General features: G+C 40.8%; 1 protein-coding gene across 6 annotated transcripts in view; it reads left to right on the forward strand.

Annotated features, from left to right (window-relative positions):
* pbx4 (pre-B-cell leukemia transcription factor 4) overlaps window positions 1-25,498 on the forward strand; it is a 30,709-nt gene that overhangs the window by 1,360 nt on the left and 3,851 nt on the right. For 3 of the 6 annotated variants that reach the window (XM_042392288.1, XM_042392289.1, XM_042392287.1), the window contains 7 exons: window positions 1,949-2,062; window positions 3,662-3,735; window positions 18,017-18,261; window positions 20,737-20,927; window positions 21,056-21,191; window positions 21,465-21,621; window positions 25,234-25,320. In XM_042392288.1, the coding sequence (XP_042248222.1) occupies window positions 1,949-2,062; window positions 3,662-3,735; window positions 18,017-18,261; window positions 20,737-20,927; window positions 21,056-21,191; window positions 21,465-21,621; window positions 25,234-25,277 (961 nt within the window). In that variant the 3' untranslated portion in view covers window positions 25,278-25,320. Of the gene's footprint in view, window positions 1-1,948; window positions 2,063-3,661; window positions 3,736-18,016; window positions 18,262-20,736; window positions 20,928-21,055; window positions 21,192-21,464; window positions 21,622-24,019; window positions 24,124-25,233; window positions 25,321-25,498 lie in introns of all 6 variants that reach the window. The other 3 variants (XM_042392291.1, XM_042392292.1, XM_042392290.1) reach the window with 3 other exon arrangements.

Consider the following 25,498-nt stretch of genomic DNA (forward strand, 5'->3'; position numbering starts at 1 on the left):
GTGCTTTTAAACGAATTTTCAAAACTATTAAGATGTTTGTCAACATTATGCAATCTAATCAGAACTATCGGAGTAAAATCACGTCCTCTGGTAATGTTGCCAAAGCTTTCCTATATTTCTAATGTCTCACCAGGCCAAAGTAGATTTGCCTAATTATAACAAAATGTATCTGAAATACCGCTCTATATCAAAGGGTGTCGATAACGTTAGTCACTGAAATGCAAATGAGTGGATAAATTATGGAAAGGACTACTCAGTTGCCCCACGCATCAGTCCAGGGCTGTTTGTGATGACAGCAATCATTCATACATAGGAGTCGCCACTTAATGTTTGAGTTTGAGGTATTTCTACATATCATTATTGAAGGGAGTATGCACTGCAGTGAGCGAATGGCCCCGCACTCATTTGCCATGTGGCTTAAGGAGCATAAGGTCAGTTTCAGATGAAGCGTCAGTATTTCAACAATAGAAAACCGTCCACTGCAAGACTGTGGCCACAGTGTGATGTGTCATTAGCTAGTGATTTTCCACCCAACATTTGACCACCTGGTTCTCTTAATTAATTCACTCCTCTTTCACTCCCTCCCTCCCTGGTGTTCATCCTTTTCATTGTGTGCTGGGTGCAATCAATTCTCCTATAATGTGTACGCGAGTGCAGCTGTCCGCAAATCGAGTTTCTATTAATGAGATGGTGGTGAGGGGGAGGGATGATGCTATACCGCCAGCCAACACTGGGATATTACCTTTTTCAGTACAAGTTTGAGGACTTAATCAGGCTGTATTTCACAGACAACGGCAAATATTTTTTTTGCTTTGGAATATTCGTTGTTGTCCAATATTTTTCTTCTCTGAGTCTTTTTTTCCCCTTGAACTCGTGATTTCTGCTTGTGAATCAAATAATGTGAATTTAAAGGGGCAATTATAGTGTAGGAAATCATGTTGCGGGCCTATTATTAGATGTTAACAGGCTATTCTGAAAAAAAAAAACTAATTAAAGGTGTGGCTGCTTCGGAAGTGCCAGAGGTGTCCTTGCTGTATGCTATTATTGATCTGAACTCCCACAGAGCATGTCCTCTTCATGCCATATGTGTGCAGGATTAATACGTAAAAGAATGCAGCCTACTGTAGTTCAGAGGACTTGATGCTAATTGTGTGGCATGTACAGCTCATATCCTTGATGCTGTCATGTGCGTAGTATGTATATAATCAATAAAGACAAGAAAACCACTGTCATGTGCGGCATAATAACACATTAGAATGTTAAATCATCAGTTTCCTATGCTGCATGATTCATCAACAGGCTATTGTTAAGTTTGAGTTCACCTTTGCAGAGTTTTTCCAAGAAGAAAATGAAACCCAAAAACCGTCCACAACTAAAAAACTACTGAATGGTATTTGATGTTGGCAAGAAGCTGCTGAGCATTAACGTGGGCCTGCTCAGGAAACACTGGTGAAGGTTCAGATCACTGAAATAGAGGCGCTGTTTCTGATGATAAAATATTCATCCACTGAATAGTAGGCGTTTGTTGTTAGCTGATAGACTAGCTTGCACTAAATGTACAGGCATTTGGCTGTTAGCTGATTTGCCTCTTGGGTTTACTTCAGGTAAAAGGCCAACACATAACCAGACTTCAGGACTACACACAGCCTGTCGTTATAAATTGGTTTGCAAATATACAGCAGTTGGTATGACATGAAATGTACGGTCCTTATCAACATCATATCTTACTTCGATCAAGTTTGTCAACTACACATCAGTCATTCCCTCAGTCATGATCTACAAATTAATGTGTGAGGTGGCTCACATGTGAGCGTGACGCCCTTGTTGTGCAGGGTGGCAGTGTGTTGGGATGGGGAGTGGCCAGGGCAGCGCAAGAACTCGGTGTTGCAGAGTACACTTCCTGCACACCATCCGCCCTCATCCTCTCACTCTGTCGCCATATGTTTAGATGCTGGCCAGAGGATTCGCCGGCGCATTGGGGTGGATCAGACGACCCCACAGAGGGAGGGAGAGCAGGGGGGGGCATGGCAGGGGGTGGCCTGCCACTCAACTTCCAGCACAGGTCAGTACAGGACCGCATGAGCACCTCCTTCTCCCCCTCCTGCTCATACCCTCCATGCTGAAGGCAGCCCTCCCCCCAACTCAAATCCAGCAGTGACAGAATTGGTGGACAAAATGATACATTTAATGCCAGACACATAACTCCTTACATCATAACTGCCTCAAAATTCTCACAGAGAGGCAGTCTTTCGTGGCATATACTTCAGGCGTACTATTTGCTAGTCCCCATAGTCCCTTCATTAATACTGTAGTGGACATTCACAACTGGAATTGGTGTTGAGGTCAGGTTTAGCCAAATCATATTCATCTGTGGTTGTTTTTAATGTGCTGTTGGTTATGTTTTTTGGAAAAGGAATGCTTTATTTTAGGGCAATCTTCAGGTTTTTTCTTGTGTCATCTTTTCCAATTTCATGCTCATCAGAAACAGAGGCCTCATGCTGGTTTTATTTTTGGTTTCACCTAAATATTAACTGTATGTTGCACTTTTTGAATTACATATTAAAGTTTTTTTTTTACCACTGAAACATGTTCTATAAATGATGCCATGTTGTGATTTGTAAAAAAAAACATCTGCTTGTGTTTGTTTTATCTAAAGGACCAGTCATTAAAAATACAGGGGGGTGCACAAAATTACACAAATATTTTTGCAAGATTATGCAGTATTACAACAGCACTGCAAACTACGGCCACACAGTTATCATAGAGTTGAGCAACACCTCTCTTACAATCTCAACTACACGGGGCTATCATGTATTGCATGCCTAGTTACATGTCTTTGTTATATGTGCCTTTCACATGTTTTTGAATGTGGAAAAAAATGACTGACTTTTGAAATGCAGTATCATATGTGCCCAGCTACTAATGCACTCCCTCTCTTTTATGTAATCGGTGTACACTGTCAGTACAGTAGTTATCATTACAGACAATAGTGTCACGTAATTTAGGGTCGTATTAGGATCAAAGCTTTGTTACAGCATCACAGTCTTACAAGTTTTAAGACACAAGTAAGCTGTATGGGTTCATGGATGTGCAATAGCAGGAAATTTTTGTCGCTAAGGTGTTCTGATTAGATCAGGGTAAACTGTAGAAGTTTTGCCTTTTCTCCTTTTAATTGCCATTAGCCTGTTTGGCAATAAAGATAATGTCTCTGATTAAATTAAAATTGCAACTTAATCCTAATCCTCACTATTAACTCACCATCTACTTTCATGGAACAAGTATTTCTGTAAGAGGTAGAAATTAGATTACTCTGTATTAACTGTGGAATCTGGTGCTCAGTAATGATGACCTTGAGGTTTGGCATCATTACCTGTCCCACAGTGCAAAGCATCCAAATGACAACATTACTCTTGCTAGTTCAGATTGACGCATCAGGGATGTTTCTGCACCGACAAAGGCATTTGGCTATTGAAAATGTCTTTTAAACAGCATGGCTCTGTCCTGCTGTGTTGCTCTACACTCTTGAAACGCTGTATGTATAATACATACAGCTCCTACTACCTGTTTTATGGGGGAGGACATGGAACGACTTGAGATGGAGGTCTGTTTATCGTAATCCTCCTCGCTCTCTCCCCCTCTTATTCCCTCTTCTCTCTTACAGGAAGCATGCCCTGAACTGTCACAGAATGAAGCCAGCCCTCTTCAGCGTTCTCTGTGAGATCAAAGAGAAAACGGGTGAGTTTCTACTTCACTCAGTTTCTTTGTATTCTCCACTATGCTCAGGTTGTAACCTAGTCTTGAGATGTAGCGCGCCTTTTGCTCCAGTAATTGTTTCTCTGGCATTAACTTACTCTTTTATTGGCCTCACAGAGAGCTCAATTGATTGAATATTGATTGTATTTGTTGTAGAACTGATTACTTTGGTTCAAGCTCATTCTAAATATGCATGACTATTTGTTGTTTTGGCCTAGTAATATATAGAAACTTAACCTATTTTTGGCCTCTGTACAGCCTTCATACTGACCAGCTGAAACTGATCTTAGTGGATCTGTGCCCTTTGAAATTTGAGTCAGACAGCAGAACTTGCAGCTGAACATGCTAACAACTCATTTACTACACATAAAGTACACACACACCTATTAGCAAGACCGCAGTTATGTTTTCCATTCTGACCTGATCTGAGTACACAGCGCAGAAATATATTCTGCTTGGTTTAACATTTTTGATTTCTGGTCAACGATATAACAGTATTGTGACAAAATGTATGAATGATGCAAAACCAGCAGGCTCTTACAGTTGGATGAATTCCACAGCAGCAATTACTATATTAAGTCAGGGGAATAAAGACCTACTGCTACAACTACCCCTGCCACTACTACAAACTACCATATTCAAATAATTAGATCAAAAGATAAAACCTAATCCCGACAGAAAGTTCATGCACAGCTAGTTGACAGCAGGTATATATGAAAACTCCACAGGGGTTATTGCTTTACAGTCAAAGTGTTTTTGCTATTTCAATACAAAGCATCTATACTACACAGTGTGGGGTTATTATATAGCCCACCAGTAATAAATAAATAAAGTAACGTCATGCAAAGAAACATGAAAAAGAAACAGTTCTGACTCTGCCTTAACAAATAACGCTGGAATTCAAATAACACACGATCTGATGGAAATTATGGCTTATGTAAATATCTCAAATTTGCTCTTATTCATAATATTATTCAAAGTAAACAAGCTGCTTATTCCCATCTTGTTAGCTATTCGAGTCAGCTATCTGACAGATTCTAGTGTGGTTCAAAGGAGGAGGCCTGGGATGGATGGCAGATTGATGGTTATGGTACTGTGAATGGGGCGGGTTTTTGAATCCTCTCCCTCTGCCAGTCCCTTTCCCTTCTTCTCTTTCTATGCGCTCTTTCACTTGCCTTGTGTGTCTTTTAACAGAAAACCTCTCTTGTTCAAATACAATTTGAAAATGCTGCACTGCTGCCTGTTGTGGCCCTCTGTCAATAATGTATTATTGCTCTCCAGTGATTGGAGAAAAGTAAAGGCTAGGCTTGAGTGAGTGGGGCAGGGTACACTGTTTCCCAGGCAACCAGTGGTCTTATTTACCCTAATGCCATACACTTTGATTTTCACATTTAGTCTCCCAGAAAACTAGAGAGAGAGAGAGAGGGTCTGTGAGTGCTCGTACAGTAAGCTGAGCAGAAAAACAGACAAGGCGTGGAGGTGGTTTAACAATACATTCATGCTTGAAGTGAACATGCCAGCCATGAGATATAGAGATCTTCGGCGTTGCCTGTACTCTGCTGGCCATCTGCCACATAGTGCCTTCCTAACTGCACTGTGTACCTGCTTTGGCATTTCTCTGCTACTCCGGCAGACCCCCTGCAGGCCCCATTATGTGCCCCTGGAATGTGAATTGACTTCTCTTCAGTGTAGAAGACCCAATCAGTAGTCCTCTAGTATCTCCACAGATTTTCTGCAGTCTTTTTTTTTTTTTTTTTTTTTTTTTTTTCACTAACAAACATACACTTGTGTCAGTACACCCACATACACACTACGTCTCTCTTGCACGCATAAGCACACACACACACTGAACAGGGATGAAAGCAAACTCGGTCTTGGGTCTACTCCTACTGCTTCGGTCTTGTCCTCTCCCCCCCCCTCCCCCCCTCCCTCCCTCCCTCTGCCTCGCTCCCATTCTTGAAAGAGAAGACTTGCTCTGAACTCGGGGCTTTGATATGGTAATGTAATGGTGGTGGTGGAGGAGGGGAGGTGGGGTGTGGGGGATGGGAGGTGAATTCCTCTGAGTGCTGCAGTTGGTTAGATTGTTTTCATTGTAAAGGAAATGTTCTGCGCAAATGCCAGTGCCCCCCCCCCCCTCTCCCTTCTATCGTCACCTCCCCAAAACACCCCCCTCCTACCCCCCCCATTTTACAACAGTGCCTGCGTTGTCCTGAGCTCTCACATTAAACATGACCTCCATCTGCGTGAAATTTGATTCTTGTTAATACTTTATTAAAAGATACTCTCCAAAAAAGAAATTAAAGCACATGGAGAGAGAGACGGGAAATGATCAAAGTTGAGAGCCAGTGGCTTTGCTTCAACTCAGTTCTGTTCTCCCTTGCTCTCATGGGTATTTGCTGTAAAAATAGCTCTTGGTGCAATGGGACAGCTTATGCCAAAATCTCTCACAAGCCACTGCAGTTACTTTCAGAAGTTTTTCATTTAGTTTGGGCATGTTTGAGGTGTTTCTCTTTACTTTTATGCTTTTCTTGTGTTTGCATATGACAACAGTAAATCTGTCACTCACTCTGCTCCGTCACCCAACTCAAGTCCCCCCTTTTTTTTAAGTCTGAACATTCCCAGTTGTTTATTTTTGGACAGGTTTTAAATAAAAATGAAAATGGTCTTTCAAGTGGAATTAAAGCTACAATATGCCGTTTTGTAGCTTGGAAACAGCAAAGTGTTTTATGAGTTCCCCCCCCCCCCCCCCCCCACCTCCCCGACTTAGGCAAGTTCACACCCCAACACTTACCACTCATTTTGATAAGCTGTCTACAACCTTGTGGGATAATGCTGCTAGTTGGCTGTGTAGAAATAGTGGCAAACTATCTAGTATCCTAACCGTCTAAAGCCCCTTTCACACATGCAATCCATCCCTGAAATGTTCAGGATCATTTCCTGCACGGGGTCATGTGTGAATAGGAGCAGGGATCGATATTCAGGGAAATCCGTATCGCCGATTTGCCACCGCAAGACCTAGTAACATTTCAGGGAAAATGTCGGTACGGCTGTGAGGGACAAGCACCTAAAGGGTTACGTCCATCTGACGAAAGACGCTTTCACGTGGAGCGAGCAAACTAATCACAAGACTCTGCCGATGATGTATTTGAATCCATGACTTGTTTACAGTTACCTTTCCAATGCTTTCATGGGTGATTTGTTAAGCAGTACAAGTTCTTTTGATTGCAAACAAGTTCCTTTTTTCAAGAATGGCTGGACACTTGACAAAAAAAGCCCCACACCCGCCATGTTCCTAAAAATAATAAGAGATGTCTTCCACCGTGTACACATACATCTGGCCTTGCCCCATCTTGTTCTTCTTCTTCTTCTCTTGAGTTTTATGGCGGTTGGCATCCATAAGTCTTGCATTACCACCATCTGCTGGACTGTCCCTTGCTCCATCTATTCCAGCATCGCCATGGCATGTATGAAAAGGCCCAAGAAAGCTGCATGTGTAAATAGTGAAAATCACTAGCGCTGCTGGAAAGATTAACCCAGTAATTTACCAGGAACTCTGTGTAAAAGAAGCTAAAGACTGAAATGGCTGGCTCTGTATCTCCTATCATTAAAAGTTAATGTGCCAGTCACTATACATATATGTGTAGACCACCACTTATATGGGCCATGTGGGCCAGCAACTGCACTGTGGGTTCAACAAAAAGGTGGAACCAACCATTATTCGATTACTCAATCAACAGAAAAGTAATCTGCAACAGTTTTAATTATTGATTAACTGTTTCATTGATTTTATCAAGCAAAAATGGCAAATATGTCCTGGTTCCAACTTTATGCTTTTCAGTGTTTTATACCATTTTAAAGCAAATCATCTTATGTTTTGGACTGTTGGTCTGACAAAACAAGACATTTGAAGACATTCCTATCACATTTTTCACTACTTTTGTGGACTTTTCATAGGCTAAACGATTAATCATTAATTGATCAGCTGAAAAAAAATCGTTAGTCGCAGCTCCACAAAAAGGACATCCTGATGGCCCGGAGCCAGTGTGATGTTAACTTGCTCTGCTCTGCTCCGCCAGGTGCCCAGTTGTACCAGTGTACTAACAATGTGTTTTGGGATCTTGTTATTAGCTGTCTGCCTCTGCCAGTGGCCTGCTTCTTCTCTCTGTGCATTTCCTTACCAGCCTTATAGTTGGTCAGAGTGAGGTTTTTCTTTTAGAGCAGACACATTGTCTGTATATCCAAATAACGAGGTAATTGTTGGAATGGACAATAAGTCCTGTAATGTTTAATTTGACTTTGATGTCTAACTATGCTGGAAAGAAGTGTCTTATTTTTTAAAATTTATTATTTATTAAGAGCCTACAAGCACCAAAAATTTCACAGTCAATGCTCATGCCAAGAACCAGCTGTGCTTACCTAGTATGTTGTCAAAGCGGCAGGATGACAACCCATCATCACATCCTATTAATATTTTGACAAGATGGATGAATGGTGAGATTTAGCTGACTCAATGAACTCGCTCTCCGGTTTATGTTTTTCAGTGCTATTTGTGGTTACAAAAGGTAGAAAAACTCGGTTATGATGTCTTGTCAATGAATACAAAAAAATATCTCTCTCTCGTTGCTGTATGTTTTACATTTTCTCATAAAGAATTATTTCAAATCAGGCTATATATGATTAAGAAGAAACAACGGCTGCTTTGTTAACTTTCCAGAGTTGTACAGTCATTCCTCAAAGAAGTACAAACCACCACACAGCCTTCAGAGTGGTTTATATTTTATCTTCTGCCAGTAACCTGTAGCAACACACCCACACCAAGCGCAGCCCTTTGTGTTTCGTAGTGGAAGGTTTATCTGAATGGATTCTTGTATTATTTCCTGTTAGCCGGTACCCTTCCACACGCCCTTTCAGACAGTAACCAAACTAACATTCACAGCACTCAAGTCCTCTGTATGCATTACCATACCATTTCAGCAACCAAATGGCCCCAATTACCTGTTAATTGAATTACAGCATGCTTTTAGTTGTGAAAACACCAAAACAAAACACTGTTAAGTCACTCATAGTTGCCATGTGTTTATTCACAGCCGGAATAGACACTTCAGCCTTTAGAAATCTTTTATCTTAGAGGCCATGCATGAAAGTTGACAGCAAAACATCACACATCAGAGATTATCCAGTTGGTAAAACTAAATTTTAGTTTGGGGGGGAAAAAAAAAAAAATCCTTTCAGCATCACATGATTGACTTAGATGTTTGTATTCCACCGACTTTGACAGGAGAGTACACGAATTCTAGTGAATCACATGCCTCATTAAAGCAACTTAATTATTATTAGTTTTCAAAGAGCCCAATATAGAACAGAGCTATAAAATTTTACTGTTAGGAACCTGTGGGACGTTGTTATTATATTTTATGAAGAAAGCATACAGACCCTTTTTTAAACCAAAAGCAGTAACAAAATAAAAAATAATTTGTGGCCGTAATGTGACCTGTGTGAAGCTACCAAACCCGTGTTTTCAGTTTAACCAACACTATGCGAAGGTCTAATTTGACCAAGCTTCTCATTTGGTCAAATCCCCTGATTTTTTATGTTTTTAAGAGTCTGTTTTATATTTACAGGCGGTATGCAGTGGTGCAGGATTATCTCATTGGGTTTTCAGGAATCTCTGTAGTGTTTTGTGCCTGCCACTCAATTCCTGCCACTCAATCGTTTTTTTTCTCTCCCCTGCTCCTTTGCAGGAGAGAATGAAAAAAGATAGTGTGTGTTGGGAAGGGGGGGGGAGTAGGGAGGGGGGTGGAGGGTGGGAGGTGGTGGGGGGGTGCAGGAGTGATACACGGAGATTGATGAGGCAGTAAGAGCAGGAGTAATTACTCGGTGTCCATTCCCCAAGCCAGATTGGCAGACGGCTAATATCACACAGACCCCTGGCCCTGACAGACACACCGCCCCTCACCACCCCCCCAACTCAAACTGGGGAGGCAGAGCACCCCAACCTTCAGCCTAGGCCTAATGGTGTGTGGGCCAGCTGATATTCCCCATGTGTTATTATTCCTGTAGGAACTGGGCTTCTGTATATTGACAAGGGAAACTGCTGTCTGGGATGTGTTGTAGGATGAGAAAAGCTCAATGGAATTGTTCACCTTTAAGACTGCTGCAATATGATTTTGGCCATGATTCAACAAGGGCAGTGATTTGGCGGTTCTGTCAGTCAGTATTTGGAGGGGGATCACAAGCCCCTTTCAGACATACAACCCTTCACATTAATCTCATGGCAATTTAACATATCAGTCTCCGGGTTGGACTTGGGATCAAAAAAACAGTCTTCATCCTCCTAATTATAGCCTGACCTATGCAGGATTTTTAAGGCCAATATCAATATTGATATTTGTGAGTTTAATTAAAAAAAATCAGAAAATTATATATCAGCTAATATTGCTTTGCTTTACTCAACCCATAGCATGGTTATTTTTGATAAGGTTCCCTTAAATTTGTTTTTTTAATGAGAAATAAACTGGCAAAAACATTTAAAGTTAAATAAACTTGCCACTACTCTCTGGTGGACAAACTATAGAATTATGACACATTGGCATTTCTGTACTGAGTCCTAATGATGACATTAGTAACTCAAACACACTTTCTCTCTTTTAATAGTTAACTAACATTAACATCATGAACAACTGATCAAATTTTACCCCTTGATGCCAGAGCAGTAGAGGAGGAGTTAAAAACGTAAGTTAGCACATTAAAATATGATGTTAATGTGCACAAATAGTTGTACAAAAGTCTTGTGTGTTTTGGTTCAGGTATGATCTCCTTCTGTCTTTCTCTTCTCACCTGACATATTGATCGAGTGTTAGCCAATTTGCTTGATAGTTGAAAGTACTGATGGGAGTCTAAAAAAAAAAAAAAAAAAAGAAAAACGAAGGAGAAGGTGAAGCTAAACACAAAATGACATTTCAATTAATTCACTTCTAATTTCATTAGGGTTACTTATTAAATTAAAAAGGGCAGCAGATAAAACTTGGGCACTCATGTTCTGGTGACAGACACTGGAGAATTTATTAGTTAGTGATATGACGGGGGGGAAAAAAAGCCTTCAAACAGTCAAACTTGTGCACTTATGGCTTACTTTTGATCCACAAATACCCATCCATTTATGCCCCAACAAGAAGTAACCAGGAAATATCGAGTGGCTGATCATTATTGGTCCAACATCACCCACAGGGCGGACTCCTACCTCTTCATCTCATCTGCCCTCCCTCTCAGCACGTCTATGCCTCTCACACTGCTTTTAAGCTTTGCTCTTAAAGGAAGGTCTCTTTAATTAAAGATATGTAAATGTGGTCTCAGCTGGATTGCATTAGTTTGGTGGCGGTGGGGTGGGAGAGTATTTGAGCCCAGCTCCTAATCCTGACTAATTAAGGATTAATTACAATTGATGGGAGCCTTCCACCCCTCCGCAGTAGTGCACATTGCTGTCCCAGACAGTATGTTTGTATATTTCGCACCATGTCATAAATGCAGGGGAGAGATGGAAACATCAGGGCTGGTGAAGTGGGGGGTGGGGGGATTGGGGAGGGGTGGTACTAGCCACCCAAGATTAGCAGTTTGTATTGGGTTATTACATATGCTCCCTTTAAGCTTGTGGTGCTCTTCATGAGTCTGGATGGATTGACGTAGCACTGCTTAATAATTCAGAAGAAGGCTATGTTTTGGGAGGATGATTAGTTTGTGTTTCTATCAGTTTGTTATGTATACAGTATATGTACTCATTAATGTATGTACAGGTTTGCAACGTCAATTAAGGATACCCTCCTGTAAAACCACTGGGACATTGTTATCCCGACCAGCCATACATATTATTGGCACAGTGATTTTATTCCTCACTAAGCTGGTAAATCGGACCTGTGCAGAATAACCATGTAGCCCGAGCTCTCTCTGGCACCATCTGACTGTGTCATAATGCTTGTTCACTTGTTATAAATGGGCACTGCTCTTCTGATCTATCGCTTAATTGCCACCTAATTTGCATAACAGTGCAAATTAACGACCTCTCAAATGAGCGTTCATTTTTCACAAAGTCTTTAGGAGCTCCTTAAGAGTCTGTGCTAATGAGCACAGGAGGCAGCTGGCCTGATGAGAGTTGACTGGGGGAAGATCCTAGCAGTGCTATAACAAGCCTCCTGCTTAGGTGCTCTTTGTCATCCTCCTCTTCCTCTTGTGACATTTCAAATTCTTTCTTCCATGTCTCCATCTTTCTCTGTGTGCAGAATCGTACTTGACTGGGGGGTAACATGTTCGGGATTCAGTCACATGTACTCAACAGTGCTTGATATACCTTGTTGGTTGTTACATATTGACACAAAAATATTTCCTTGAAAAAGATGTTATATTGCTCAGTCACCTACAATAGTATATCAATGTCTGGCCTGTTACTGGTTAAGTCAACAGTTTGCTCCAAACTAGACTGAATGTAATTATTTTTCCTCAGATTTCTGTTGAAACACAGGCAGTGAGAACATAGCAGTATACTCACTGTGACTCCACATCTGTTTATTGTTGTCAATGCTTTCTAGAGGAGCTTGAAAGTCAAGATGGGAGCAAACACATCATACAAATTCCTGGAAAAAACATTACGACAATATAAAATATATACATCATTGACATCATTGAAGTGTCCGTCTGCCCACACTTTGAATCCATGCATGGGGTTCGTTTTTGGTCACAGGCCCTTTATTGTAACGGTGCAAACACACAAAATATGACTTTAATTGGAATATCCTCTCAACCTTATTTAAGGGGATAATTGGTTGTAATTAGTATCTTTTTTTTATTTTGAGTTATTTGGTTGACACATTTTCTGTTTACACTTTTCATGGGCCCTCTCACTATATTTTTTGAAAAGATTTAACTTTTAATTTCTTAAGGTATATGAATATGTGAGGGTCAATAGCTGTGTAACTGTTAAATGGGTCAGAATTTGAAATAAAAAATATTGACTCAGTTTACTGATTGTGGATGTTAATAATTTGAATCCTCTGGGTTCATTTTAATTCAGTTACTTTTGTGACTGCTAACTTATTATTTATTTAAATTTAGCATTGTCAGTATTTTTATGTTCAAGATTTTGCTTTTGTCCTAATAGATTTGTTTTTCAGCTTACAATTTTTTTTTGTCTTTTAGAAAATTCTGGGAAAATCTTGTTAATAATTTGCCAAAACTATGCATATAAACGATAGATAAAAGGCATAGAAGATCCTCTATCAGCTTAAATTTGTGCAGATTAAGTGACAACACAAATTGATCTATCCCTCATTAGTGTTTTTTTTTGTGCTTTTGTGTGTGTGTGTGTGTGTGACATTGTGTTTGTGTATGACCATTCAAGGGGGGTACACGTAGTCATCGCTCTGGTGTCCAATTCTCTCTCTTTAGTTAATTAAGGGCTGATTAATGATGTGTTGGACTGAAGTGTTGTGTTTGCCAAAGGTGTGAGTTCTCCAATTCACACCTTAATCAGACCACACTGTGTTTACTCTGAATGCTTACCTTTCTCTGTGTGTGTGTGTGTGTGTGTGTGTGTGTGTGTGTGTGTGTGTGTGTGTGTGTGTGTGTGTGTGTGTGTCAGAATGGGGGGCTGCGTGCAACAGGACTCCGGTGAACTACCCAAACAGATGCTGATTAGCGTGAGCTGCTTAAAGTAGGAATGGGCATATGGATTGGGCTAATTAAGTTGACTGTACTTCACAAAAAAACACCCTTGTATAAAAAAAAAAAAAAAAAAAAAGGGGTACACACTTTTGTGTTGAATTTGCAGTCCAAATACACCTTTTCTCAATATCCATTTGGCAAAAAGCCCATCAGGGAAACTATTCATTTTTAATGCCGGCTCTTTAGTTTTAATGTCAGACTCAACACCTAGCCCGAGGCAACATTTTATTCACCCAAAGCCCTTTTTTGAGCAACCCGTATTCTACCAAAATGGCATAGTAAATCAAAATGCTGTAGACGCAGAAGAACTTGTTTGTAAAAGTTGACATTAATCAAATGTTACAACATATGATTTTGTAAAGAAACTGCTATTGTCAATAAGGCTTCTACTCAGATTTACTAATATATACAGTATATATATATTATGCATGCATTTTTATCAGGTTTTATTTGTTTTAAGTTTGAAAATCTCTGCGTTAAATCGGTGGAAGAGTAGTTATAGTATAGTAATAAATGTATATTGTCCCTAGTTCTTATTTTCCCTAGCTGCATTTGTATTGCCCAGATGCTATTTTATATCCTGTACTTCTTTATACGGGTTTACCCATCACATCTCCAGAGCTGCAGTTGAGATTTGTTTTTTTTTTTTGTTTTTTTTTTTTTGCAGTTTTTGTGAGGTAAATTTGCATATTCATGTAGCATATTTTCATTGTTGGAACCGTCTTTCTCTGGCCCATTCTCTTTATCTGAATTCTCTGTCTGTAATGAAAGGAAAAACTGATGTTTTCACAGTCCTATCTTTTCTCTCTTTCTGGCTCGCTCGCTCTCTGGCACGTCTGTATTCTGGATTCTGTATATTTCTGTAGCCTCTCTCTCTCTCTCTCTCTCTCCCTCTCTCTCTCTGTCTCCTCCTCTCTCGCACACATATCTTCTCCTGTGACTCCTTTTTTCAATTCTCCTTGGTTCTCCTTCTATCCTCTCTCCCTCCTTACCTTTTTTTTCCCCCCCTTTTTTTTTTTTCCCTTCTCTATCCTTCTCTCCCTCTCCCGCTCCCTTGCTCTCTCCCAGTGAAAGGCTGAGAATACCCAAGGGAGCTGATGCAATTAAAATGCTAATCCTGTCTGTCTACAGAGAGAGGGAGAGGGGGGGCTGACAGCATGAGGGATTGCGGCTCACATGGAGAACTCGACTGAAATGGAGAACAGAGGGAGGGAGGGGGGCACTGGGGGAGGTGGGTGGGGGTGCGCTGAAAGGGAGAGGGGGGAGGGGATGTGTGTTGGGGGGAGACAGAGTGAAAAAGGGGATGCTAGCAAGGGAAAAGACAGACAAGGATAAAGCTTGTGCTGTGAGCTGAGCAATGATATACTGACTGCGTTTAAGTCTTATCTATCCCTATGTGTGGAAGGCATTACAGTTAATGTACAGCACTATGCCATTGGTTAGGTTGTTCACCCTTACCTGCACCACTTCATATATTGTGTGTTGTGTCTGCACAGCACACCGCTTCCACATTGGCGGTGCAGAAATGAGAATGATTATGTATGCAGCGAAAGCCCAGCTGGATACCCTGAATATTTCATAGTATGTGTTGCTCGCTTCGTCTCTCAATGCCACACAGCCCAGCTAGGGTGGTAACGTGTGCATAATGGTGTGATTTCCAAGAGCTGTGGATGCAGGCTGTGGGCCTTAAGCTGTCGTCCTATTGAAAAAAGAGGAATTTAAGTATCATTACTTACAGCGCTATGAGTTTTTCGTCTCTGAGTAACTGAACCAGCCTACCAGCGATGTCAGGAACCAGTTGATCAAAAGGAGACGCTGCTTAAATTTTGGAGCAAAACAGCCAGCGTTATTTGTAATTTTCAGAGGGTTTCATGGTTGGTTTGTAAGTAGAAGACACTTAGATTCCCTTTTCTCTGCGTCCATGTTGTACAGTCCTTTTTCTGTACAGTATCTTAACTCATCTTAACAGCTGCTATAATACCACTAGACCACTAGACTGTGTATGAGTGCAATTGTGGGTAATCACAGCTTAATTGGAGTAATTAGGGGAATGTAGGGGCATTAGGCTACAGCTGGGGGCCATAATGAGGTGGGGGCAAAAGGGAGGGGGGAGTGGTGAGAAGCTTCAAGAGCCACAGTTGCCCTCTTTACTGTAGGTCAGTTGTACTTCTATGTGAGTAGGCAGTGAAGATCAACCTCACACACCACTACACATTCAAAAACCGTCTACGGCAGGACGGCGCAAACTTTGTTAACACACGCAACACTCCAACCGCCGTCAAATGGCAGACAAAGTATCCAGATGACCGTGTAAATCCAGCAGCACAACAGATACAAAAAACCAATACTTCTGGTCATTGGTCACCGAATTAGGTATAGGTTATCTGAGCAAAGTAGTGAAGAAATCGTTTGTGAATGACTGAAAGGAAAGAAAAAGAGGAGGGAAAAAGATGGGCGAATCAGGGTCATTAGTTCAGGCGGCTGGGTCTGCTGCATTCCTGAGCCCTAAGATGGGGGAGCAGCAGAGCAGGAATGTGCCTTGGAAAGAGAAGAGACCTAAGCAGAGGGAAAGAAACAGGCAAGAAGGAACAAGAAAAAAAAAAGAGAGGGGGGGGGGAGGGAGTTGGACGCTTTGCTACAAGAGGCCTTAAATGGTGGAACAGACTCATTTATCAAATGAAGTTTGAAAAAGCAAAAACTCATCTGCTCCGTGGCACTTGGAAACTTTAAGCAAAACTGTTTTTGTCCTCATTTCTTTCACATCTGTTAGCCCTAACAGTACAGCTATACTCATTTATTACCTCTGCTTCATGGATGCAAACTTGTTTTTCTGCTCGACTCTCGATTGTGAAACTTTGACATCCACATAAAAACCTCAAGATTATTAAAGTTGTGAGAGAAGCTCTGAAATGAGTGAGTCCATGCCCTCCCTAACCTTTGATGACAAGCTTTGACTTACTAGCGTAATCCTTAAGGAGGACAAGCACCTAACGCCACGCAGTTTCCACTGGGATTAATCTTGTCATCCATATTGTCAGTGTCTGTCTCCTTTAGACTACTGTCTGGTTTCACCGCTGTTTAATTTGGCTTTTACCTCGTTAATCTATTCCCCAGTTATGAAGATCAACAGAAATTTGGACATAGTACTGTGCTTATTTGTGCTATATGGCACATGTGAACATTTTTGCTGATTAGTTTCCATTTTAGTTTACAAAGATTCTACTAACAACTTCCTTAAATGCATTAATTTTACTATTACAAACACTTAAAGCTTGCCAATATAATCCTAGAGACATTATTTTACTTCCCTGAAAGTAAACTTCTCATGCATGGCTACAACTCATGGTTAATATCATTATTTTCAAAATGAATCAATTAATTGTTTAGTCTGGAAAATGTAAAAAAAAAAAAAAAAAAACCCCAAAAAAACATAATTACTCAAAGCCCCAAGGTGACATCTTAGTGTGACCAACAGCCCAAAACCCAAAGATATTTAGTTTACAGTGATATAAAACAGAGAACAGCAGGAAATCCTCATGTTTGAGAAACTGGAACCAATGTTTGGGATTTTTTCTTGAAACTAGAACTAATCATTCCAGCCCTAAAGTGTGGCAATTTAGCCATTTTAAAATTGGCATAAAAAAATAAAAAAATGTTATAAAAGTAAATGATTCCTGCACAATTATTTTTAATTTCAATAAATGAGTACTGTAATGTGGTTTCTCATGGTTTCATATCTCATTATTACCATTTACAAAATAAACTATTCGTAAATAATGTGCCCAAAGTACCAAGTTTCTTCTTACTTTCTGAGGTTGGATGGAGAGAAAATTTAGTAAAGTATTAAATGCTTCAGGCACTGAAGAAAAGATACTTGTCTGTACTACAAACTTTTTCAGTAACAGAATGGTATCTGTGTGTGTGTGTGTGTGTGTGTGTGTGTGTGTGTGTGTGTGTGTGTGTGTGTGTGTATGTGTGAAAGAGAGAGAGAGAGAGAGAGAGAGAGAGATGAGAGCATGGCTGCAGGCTGACAGAGGTCCTGGTATAATACAGTGGTGGAGAGCAGCGACTGATAACTATACTTATGGCCACTGGGGCTCATAGTGACAGCACATGCACTCCCATTACTGGTTCCATGCCTCATGCCTTTATCTCTGGCAGCCTGCCACCAAGGGACCACACTGCCCTCTGCTGTTGATTTAGAGGAAGTTCAGGCTCATTGAGAATTCAGCCAGGCACTCATAGCAATGACTCAGGGGAGAAACTTGAGTGGGCTTGACAGGGCTGCACTTCTTTGAATTTTAGCAGTGTTAAAGCGTCTTCCTTTGCACCCCTAGAACCCACAGTATTAGCCTTCTGCTTGAAGGGGAAATGTTTGGTCTGTCAATTTTTAAAAAAAAAACTTTTTAACCAACAGGTTTTTGACTTGGTATATGGAAATGGTGTTCTGCCTTGGACACCCTGTAACAAGGAATGGAGATTTCTTTAAAACAGGTCAATATTACACCTTTCCTGTCTAACTCTTTTGCTTTGTCTCTCCTCTCCTGTTCAGTGCTGAGTATACGAGGTGTGCAGGAGGAGGACCCCCCAGATCCCCAGATCATGAGGTTGGACAACATGCTCCTAGCAGAGGGTGTGTCAGGACCAGAGAAGGGTGGAGGATCAGCTGCAGCGGCTGCCGCTGCAGCAGCAGCAGGGGGCTCACCCACCGACAGCAGCATCGAACACTCCGACTACAGAGCAAAGCTCGCCCAAATCCGCCAGATATATCACTCTGAGCTGGAGAAATATGAGCAGGTGTGAACTGAGAGCACTTAAATGCTACAACATATGCTGTTAACCACATGTGTTAATATGTTGTAAAAAAAAAAATAAATTCAGGTCAGTCAGTTAGGGTAACAATCATGTTGTGTTAAATAAAAGTAAAGACAGACATGTCTGAAAATATTGGTACCCTTTCACCTTTTTTAAAAAAAAAAACCTACATTTTCTCAGTATTAAGTTGAAACTAACAGAAGTAACTGAAACTTTACTTTTGATTTACAACTTAAAACAAATGAAAATGACATGGCCAAAAATATTGGTACCTTTTTAACTTTATATTTTGTAGCACAGTCTTTGGAGGTAATAACTGCAGTCAAGCACTTTCTGTAGCTCTGAATAAGGTTTCTACACTTCTCCACTGGTAGTTCAGCCCACTCTTCTTGAGCAAACTGCTCCACTTTTCTCCAGTTTGATGGGTGCTGTTTCCCAACTGCAAGTTTCAGCTCTTTCCACAGATGTTCAATGGGATTCAGATCAGGACTCATAGCAGGCCACTTCAGAACGGTCCAATGTTTTCTTCTCATCCACTCTTGGGTGCTTTTTGATGAATGTTTGGGGTCATTATCCTGCTGGAAGATCCATGACCTGCGACTAAGACACAGCTTTGGGACACTTGGCTATATGTTTCGCTCCAAAATGCCTTGATAGTCCTCTGATATCATTGCGCCCTGCCCAGATTCAAACAAAGCAGCAGCAAATCAATCCCAAAACATCACTGAGCCTCCTCCATGTTTCACAGTAGGCATGGTGTTCTTTTCTTTGAAGGCTTCAGTTTTTTCTTCTGTAAACATAGGGTTGGTGTGATTTACCAAACAGCTCTAATTTTGTTTCATCTGTCCAAAGCACATTCTCCCAGAAGGATGGTGACCTGTCAACATGCATTTTGACAAAGTTCACCCTGGGTTTTTTGTGTCTCCCTCTTAGAAGTGGGGTCTTCCTGGGTCTTCTACCACAGAGCCTCTTTTCATTCAGACAGCGACGAACTTGAAACTATTGTGCCTCGAACTTGAAGATCAGCTTGGATCTGTATTGAAGTTTTCCTTCGTTCTTCCTTGACCGTTCGAGCAATCCTTCTGTTCAACTTTCCTCTTGCGACCACATCCAGAGATGTTGGCTACAGTTCCATGGGCCTTAAATTTCTTAATAACATTGGCAACAGAGGTCACAGGAACATCAAGCTCTTTGGAGATGATCTTGTAACCTTTACGTTGATAATGCTTGGCTATTACCTTTTTTCTAATGCATACAAACTCTAGTTTTCCTTCTGATCTCCATGTTCAATTTGATGCACACAGGGACACAAAACAGCACAGTGAGTAATTTTATCCTTTTAAACTGGCTGCATGAGTGATTATAAGATTGAAAACACCCGTGATACTAATTAAAACACAATAGTCTGCTTAAAGTATCACTACAAATCAATTATCTCTTACAACTTTCTAAAGGGTACCAATCGTTTTGTCCAAGCTATTTTAGAATGTCTTTTCACAACTTTTTTTGTTTCAACACTGTTCAGGGCGAATGGTAGATCATTTTAATAAAATGCATGGGTACCAATCATTTCAGCCACATCTGTATAAGAGGACTTAATGTTAAAATGTAACACAGAGGATTTTATTCCAACAATGCAACATTACAAGACTATGTTTCTATGTTTGGAGGTTTTCTAATTACTATTATCAGCTTCTGAAGTGTTGTTTGGAATGAAAACATGTGCAGGGATTGAGAGTCTGTAGGTATCATTCAAATGAAGCCAAACCTGACGACTGTCAGGTTCAGGTTTAACCGGTCAAAAATATCATCTTCTGTAGTCTTGTTGGAATGAAAATGAAGATCTGAGTTTTCCTCATTGTTCTTGTGTACTCTAATGGCCTTCTCTTTGCTTTAGTTGAAAGTTAACTGCCAAAATTATAATTTAAAACAAGAGTAATGTAGAAAGACACCGAAGAGCGCTTGCCAGACTGATGATCTATTGAATGATGGCTTGCTTAGAAAGCATGAATATTTATTCTGACATTGAGACATTATGTGACACAAATTATGTTTATAATTGGTAGGAACAGACAGTTGCAGATCTGACATAATGTTCTCTCCAAGACCATGCTGAAAGACATTATCAAGTATCAAGTCTGCATTCTTTGCTTTTGGTATTTTGCTCTGCACATTCTTGGTCCTTTATGCTGCACTTTCCTGGTGTTGAGCATCACTGATATAGATTTGAGAACCACTGCTGTAGACTGTTTTATGGTTCAAATGCTGCTGTAACTAGCAAACAAAGTAACCTAATATTACTATATTCTTCTTAGATAGGAAGCAAGAGCAACTGATCAGCAGAGTCAAAAAGCTGTACGTCGTCATAAAAACTATGTCGAGGCACTGGACAGAATCTGTACTTTGTCTGTCTTTTTACAATTGCATTCAACTCCTTTCTCTCTCTCCTTGGTCCAGGCATGCAGTGAGTTCACCAACCATGTAATGAACCTGCTGAGAGAGCAGTCTCGCACACGGCCCATCTCTCCCAAGGAGATTGAGCGCATGGTGGCCATCATCCACCGCAAGTTCAGCTCCATTCAGATGCAGCTCAAACAGAGCACCTGTGAGGCCGTCATGATCCTGCGCTCACGCTTCCTCGATGCCAGGTCTGTGTGTGTGTGTGTGTTTGTGTTACATGGCTGGTTATTTTCTTGAAGACTTAAGTCAATAATGCTATTGTGTCAGATGTACATTCCAAGCATGTTGGACATTATCTCTTCTATCTGTGTGTTAGACGTAAGAGGCGCAACTTCAACAAGCAAGCTACAGAGGTGCTGAACGAGTATTTCTACTCTCACCTGTCTAACCCTTACCCAAGTGAGGAAGCAAAGGAGGAGCTGGCCAAAAAGTGTGGGATCACTGTGTCTCAGGTAAATGGCACTAGAACCACTATTACCCAGGAGAGTAATACGACATACGACATTGTAGTTGTTTGTCTGGAATTCTGTTTCAGTACATACTTGATAGCAGTTTAAAAAGGCTTTAATTTGGTTTGTCCTGTTTACTAAAAAAACAAAGAAAACTAAAAATCAGAGCAAAAAGATGAATTTTCTTTAACATTTAGCTAAGGGGGCTACAGCAGTGAGGCTACTGTAGTTAAAGGATGAAATATTGCAAATATCTGACATCCTTCTGTCCTTCAGGTCTCTAATTGGTTTGGCAACAAGAGAATACGTTACAAGAAGAACATTGGTAAGTTCCAGGAGGAAGCGAACCTCTACGCAGTTAAAACAGCGGTGGATGCTGCCAATGTGTCGGCGCAGGCTAGCCAGGCTAACTCTCCGGCAACACCCAACTCAGGTACCACGTGCTCCATCTCATTTACACCTAAACACTGCCACTTCTCATTGCCAGGCTTCAGGTCCTCTACATACAGTTAAGTTCTTACACATAACTGAGCCTGACTGAACCACACAATGACTGAATGATGGACTGAAATGATTGTTTTAAGGAAAACCCACACTGCACAAGAGATGTGCTTTCATCCAGCTTTCATACTGTGTTCAGAGCATATCATGTGAAATTATCTATAATTATATTTACTTTGCATTAAATAGTTGGTACAAACTTGTCCTCTTCCGCCAATGCAGTGAATAACATACCTGTATGTAATCTGAGACCGAGACAGAATCTTTTCTCATCTTGCACTACTGTAAGAGACAACTGTTTTTGTCAAGAGATATGCTCACATTTACATTATGGCTGCATAATCTGTCCTTTAATCATGACATCAAATAAGCGATTTTAAATCTAACAGGGAAGCAAACGCAAGATTCTGTAAATTTGGACAATAATATGCAGTATTGTCAACAATGGTTCTTTAGATCTCCATTATGTTCCATGAGAACATTTGATTTTATTATGTTTTCCTGCCATGTTTTTAAAAAGTTGCTAAACAAATTTTACATTTTTAATGTTAAACATTCAAATTCGATGCTTATTTGGTTTTCTATCATTTCAAAGCTGAGTATTGTGCAGTGTGGGTAGCCTTGGTTTTTAGCTTGTCAGCCAAGATTTGCATTCATTTGGTGCTATGTTTTGTGTCTTTTCCTCTGACAGATGCTTTTCTAACATACTGTATTTCCAAAACACTTTAATACCACTTGGGACTGTTCTGATACTCATTGATTTCAGTTAGCGGGACTGACCTGATGTCTGCTTCAAGTGCTTTCTGTCATATCTCATATTTTTTTTCTACAAATCATCCCCACTATATTATTTATTTGCTTGTTTTGGGTTTTGTGTGACTTGCTTAGATCTTTGCATCTATCTATGAAGCGCATTGTTTTATTTTCAAACAATTACTCAACATACACAGCACGGAGTATATAATACATAATATAGCGACCCCAATTTGCTAAGGAAGCTGAGTGGACCAGGTAGGTGATCATTCAGATGTTTTGATTCATTTAGTCAATTCCCTTCTGAAGGCCGACATAGACTCCAAATGAATGATGACCACATTGGACAGCCAGGTTGTTAAAGTCTTTTCCAAGTGACTATACTCTCAGGTGGGACAGGACTGTCTCTGAGAGGGAGAGAGAGAGAGAGAGAGAAATATACCATTTTGTTGTTTGCTATCAATCAAATTTATCATGAAAAGAATAGTGGCATTGCTGCAGCAATCTCAATTGTCACTGCAAAATGAATGTGTCTGATTTAAAAGAATGACAAATACATCAGATTGTCTGGCTTTCAACAAATAAAAGTAGATCGAGTGTGTGTGCAACATACATTACTAGTTAATTAACTTTCACCACCGTATGATAAGAATGTAGCATGACTGAAACTGCTATAAGCACACACCAAATTAATCAAGGCACAGGACATGTTAGTAGTGTTATGAATTGAAAGCAAGTACTCATATTAATGCCCAGCTCCATTCAATGAGAAACTATTGGACGATTTTGTACCATAGAACATAAAATGGTACATGATCACAAGCCTCTTGACTTTAAATAGCGTTTCTAGAAATGATCAGAGCCTTCATAGAACTATCTGACCTCAACAGTTTCATGGTATTGTTTGTCAAAAATACACAAGTGAACATTCAGATTTCCGTTTCCTGTTTTACAGCAAACATTTCCTGCTGTGTGAGCTGTTTCTTTTTTGTTTTATTTTTCCCCTCCAAATGCAAAAAGATTGAGAGTGATTCAAATGTGGTGAAATGTGTCAGAGAGGAGCTTCTTGTCACTATCAGGCAGTCTGAACAGCATTTAGTTTGAAACATACTGTAGCCTTTATACCTCATGTCCATCCACTACTGTCAGACCGCCCAGCCCCACCTGTGCTCACTGAATTGTAGCTCACAGTGACGGACAAACACCACCAGCTCATAGGAACTGAAATTTGTCGGTGACACTCAGTTCTCTTAATGTTCACCAGAAGCCCAGGATTATTTTAGCTTCATGGTTTTGCATCTGTAAAATGTGTGTTTGCAAACATTGAAATTACACAGACCTCTGAAGTTATGGTTTTATTTTCTAACTGGTACACATTTTAGTGTCTCCAGTTGTAATGCTCATATCATTATGCCAAAAAGATGACCTATTAAGAGAGAGCAGTGACCCTCATATTGAAGCTAGTTATTAGAGATGAATCTACTTCTACCCGTCAGTGTACATGACCACTGGCGACCTTTTGACCCAAGACACTGTGCTGGAGCTGATTAGCTATTGGCTATATATATTGCCTACAGGGTCACCAGGGTCATACAGTTTGTCTCACACAGGCGACACCTACCTTGGCCTGCGTTTGCTCAACGGGGAGGGTCTCAACATCGCCCCCTCTCTACAGCCGCAGGTATGCACTGAGGACAGCTGCAGAGTTGACCTCAATGCCATCAACCCAGCCACCTAGCATCCCGGGATAACGACCTTTAGCCTAGCTCCTTTTGTCCTCGACCTCTCCTCAGATCCCGTCCTGGCTTTACCTTTGACCCCCAACAACTCCCTCCCCAACCCAAACACACACAAACTGACCCTTCTGAGCTCCATACAGTGAGCTCTGGGGAGCATATGGCCTTAGTGTCTTTAACATAGTCTTAAAGGCTGTTTAAATTTGTACTTTCACATATCCCTCTATAGTTACACGTGCACATAGTCCCTACCAGAGCACACAGGGTCTCCCCTCAGTGCAGAACCCCTGGAACAGTTCTGGGGCTCCAGTGCCCTCCTCAAGACATTGTAATTGTTGGCTTACAGCTGGATTATGGTCACCTGTCAGTGCAGGGCATTGAACCAGCAACCCCTCTGGTTAATGGTCAGTTTCTCTACCTCTAGGTCATCCTGCACCTCCAACTCTTCCAACAGCCGTCTTTGTTTTTCCCTGCTTCCGAACATCCCGACATCCCATCTCTCCATATGTTCATCCCTTCTCCTGTGTAGACCAAATAGAAATTTCCTAAAACTCAACTGTCCCTGTGATTGTTGTTTGTTCGTAGACAGTTTTGTCGTTCTGGAGGCATCCACAGATCTCTGCTGTTAAGTGCTATGTAGTCTAATAATTTAATAATAGACAAAGGTCAGTGAGATAAATGACAAAAGTATAAGACTGGCTTTTGGCTTCAGTTGCAGTTTTTTCATTACTTGGAAATGAGAGCAGAAGTCGTTTAATGGAGAGTCATTAAGTTGATGGGTGAGCCATAATGTTTAGTGGTCGCACTGACCTAAAAGACAACAACTGTAAATGCAGATGGGAGATTATACTTCATCACACCAGAGCAGAAACAGTTATGAGTAATGTGGAAGGGCTCTGACGCATACAGCAGGGGTCTGTGGGTGCTCTAACTCCGCAGTCAAGCCTGTGGTTTAGTTTGAAAACAAAGTCTGATAGCGTAATGACTTGTTTAGCTGTCTGAATGTTGTGGTGACGTCTGTGTTGAAAGTCGTGGGTGTGTTTTGTCTCTGACAGGTGGATACCCTGCACCGTGCTACACACCTGACGGGCGGCTATGAGGAGCTGTCAGGTAGTGGCCTCTACACCCCTCATCGCCTGGATGTGAGTACCAACTGAGAGCTCCTCTTATGGTGTATAAGCTGAGGGTCAGAGTTAGTCAGGATACCTGCATAGTATGTTCTCTGCTCAGTTTGCTTGAAATTGATTTAGGTAAATGAGATTTTTCCATAGCTGGAATCTGACATTTACCCCTCGTTAGGTCATTCCAAGATGAAAATAT

This window comes from Thunnus maccoyii, chromosome 18 (genome assembly GCF_910596095.1).
Source record: "Thunnus maccoyii chromosome 18, fThuMac1.1, whole genome shotgun sequence".
NCBI lineage: Eukaryota > Metazoa > Chordata > Actinopteri > Scombriformes > Scombridae > Thunnus > Thunnus maccoyii.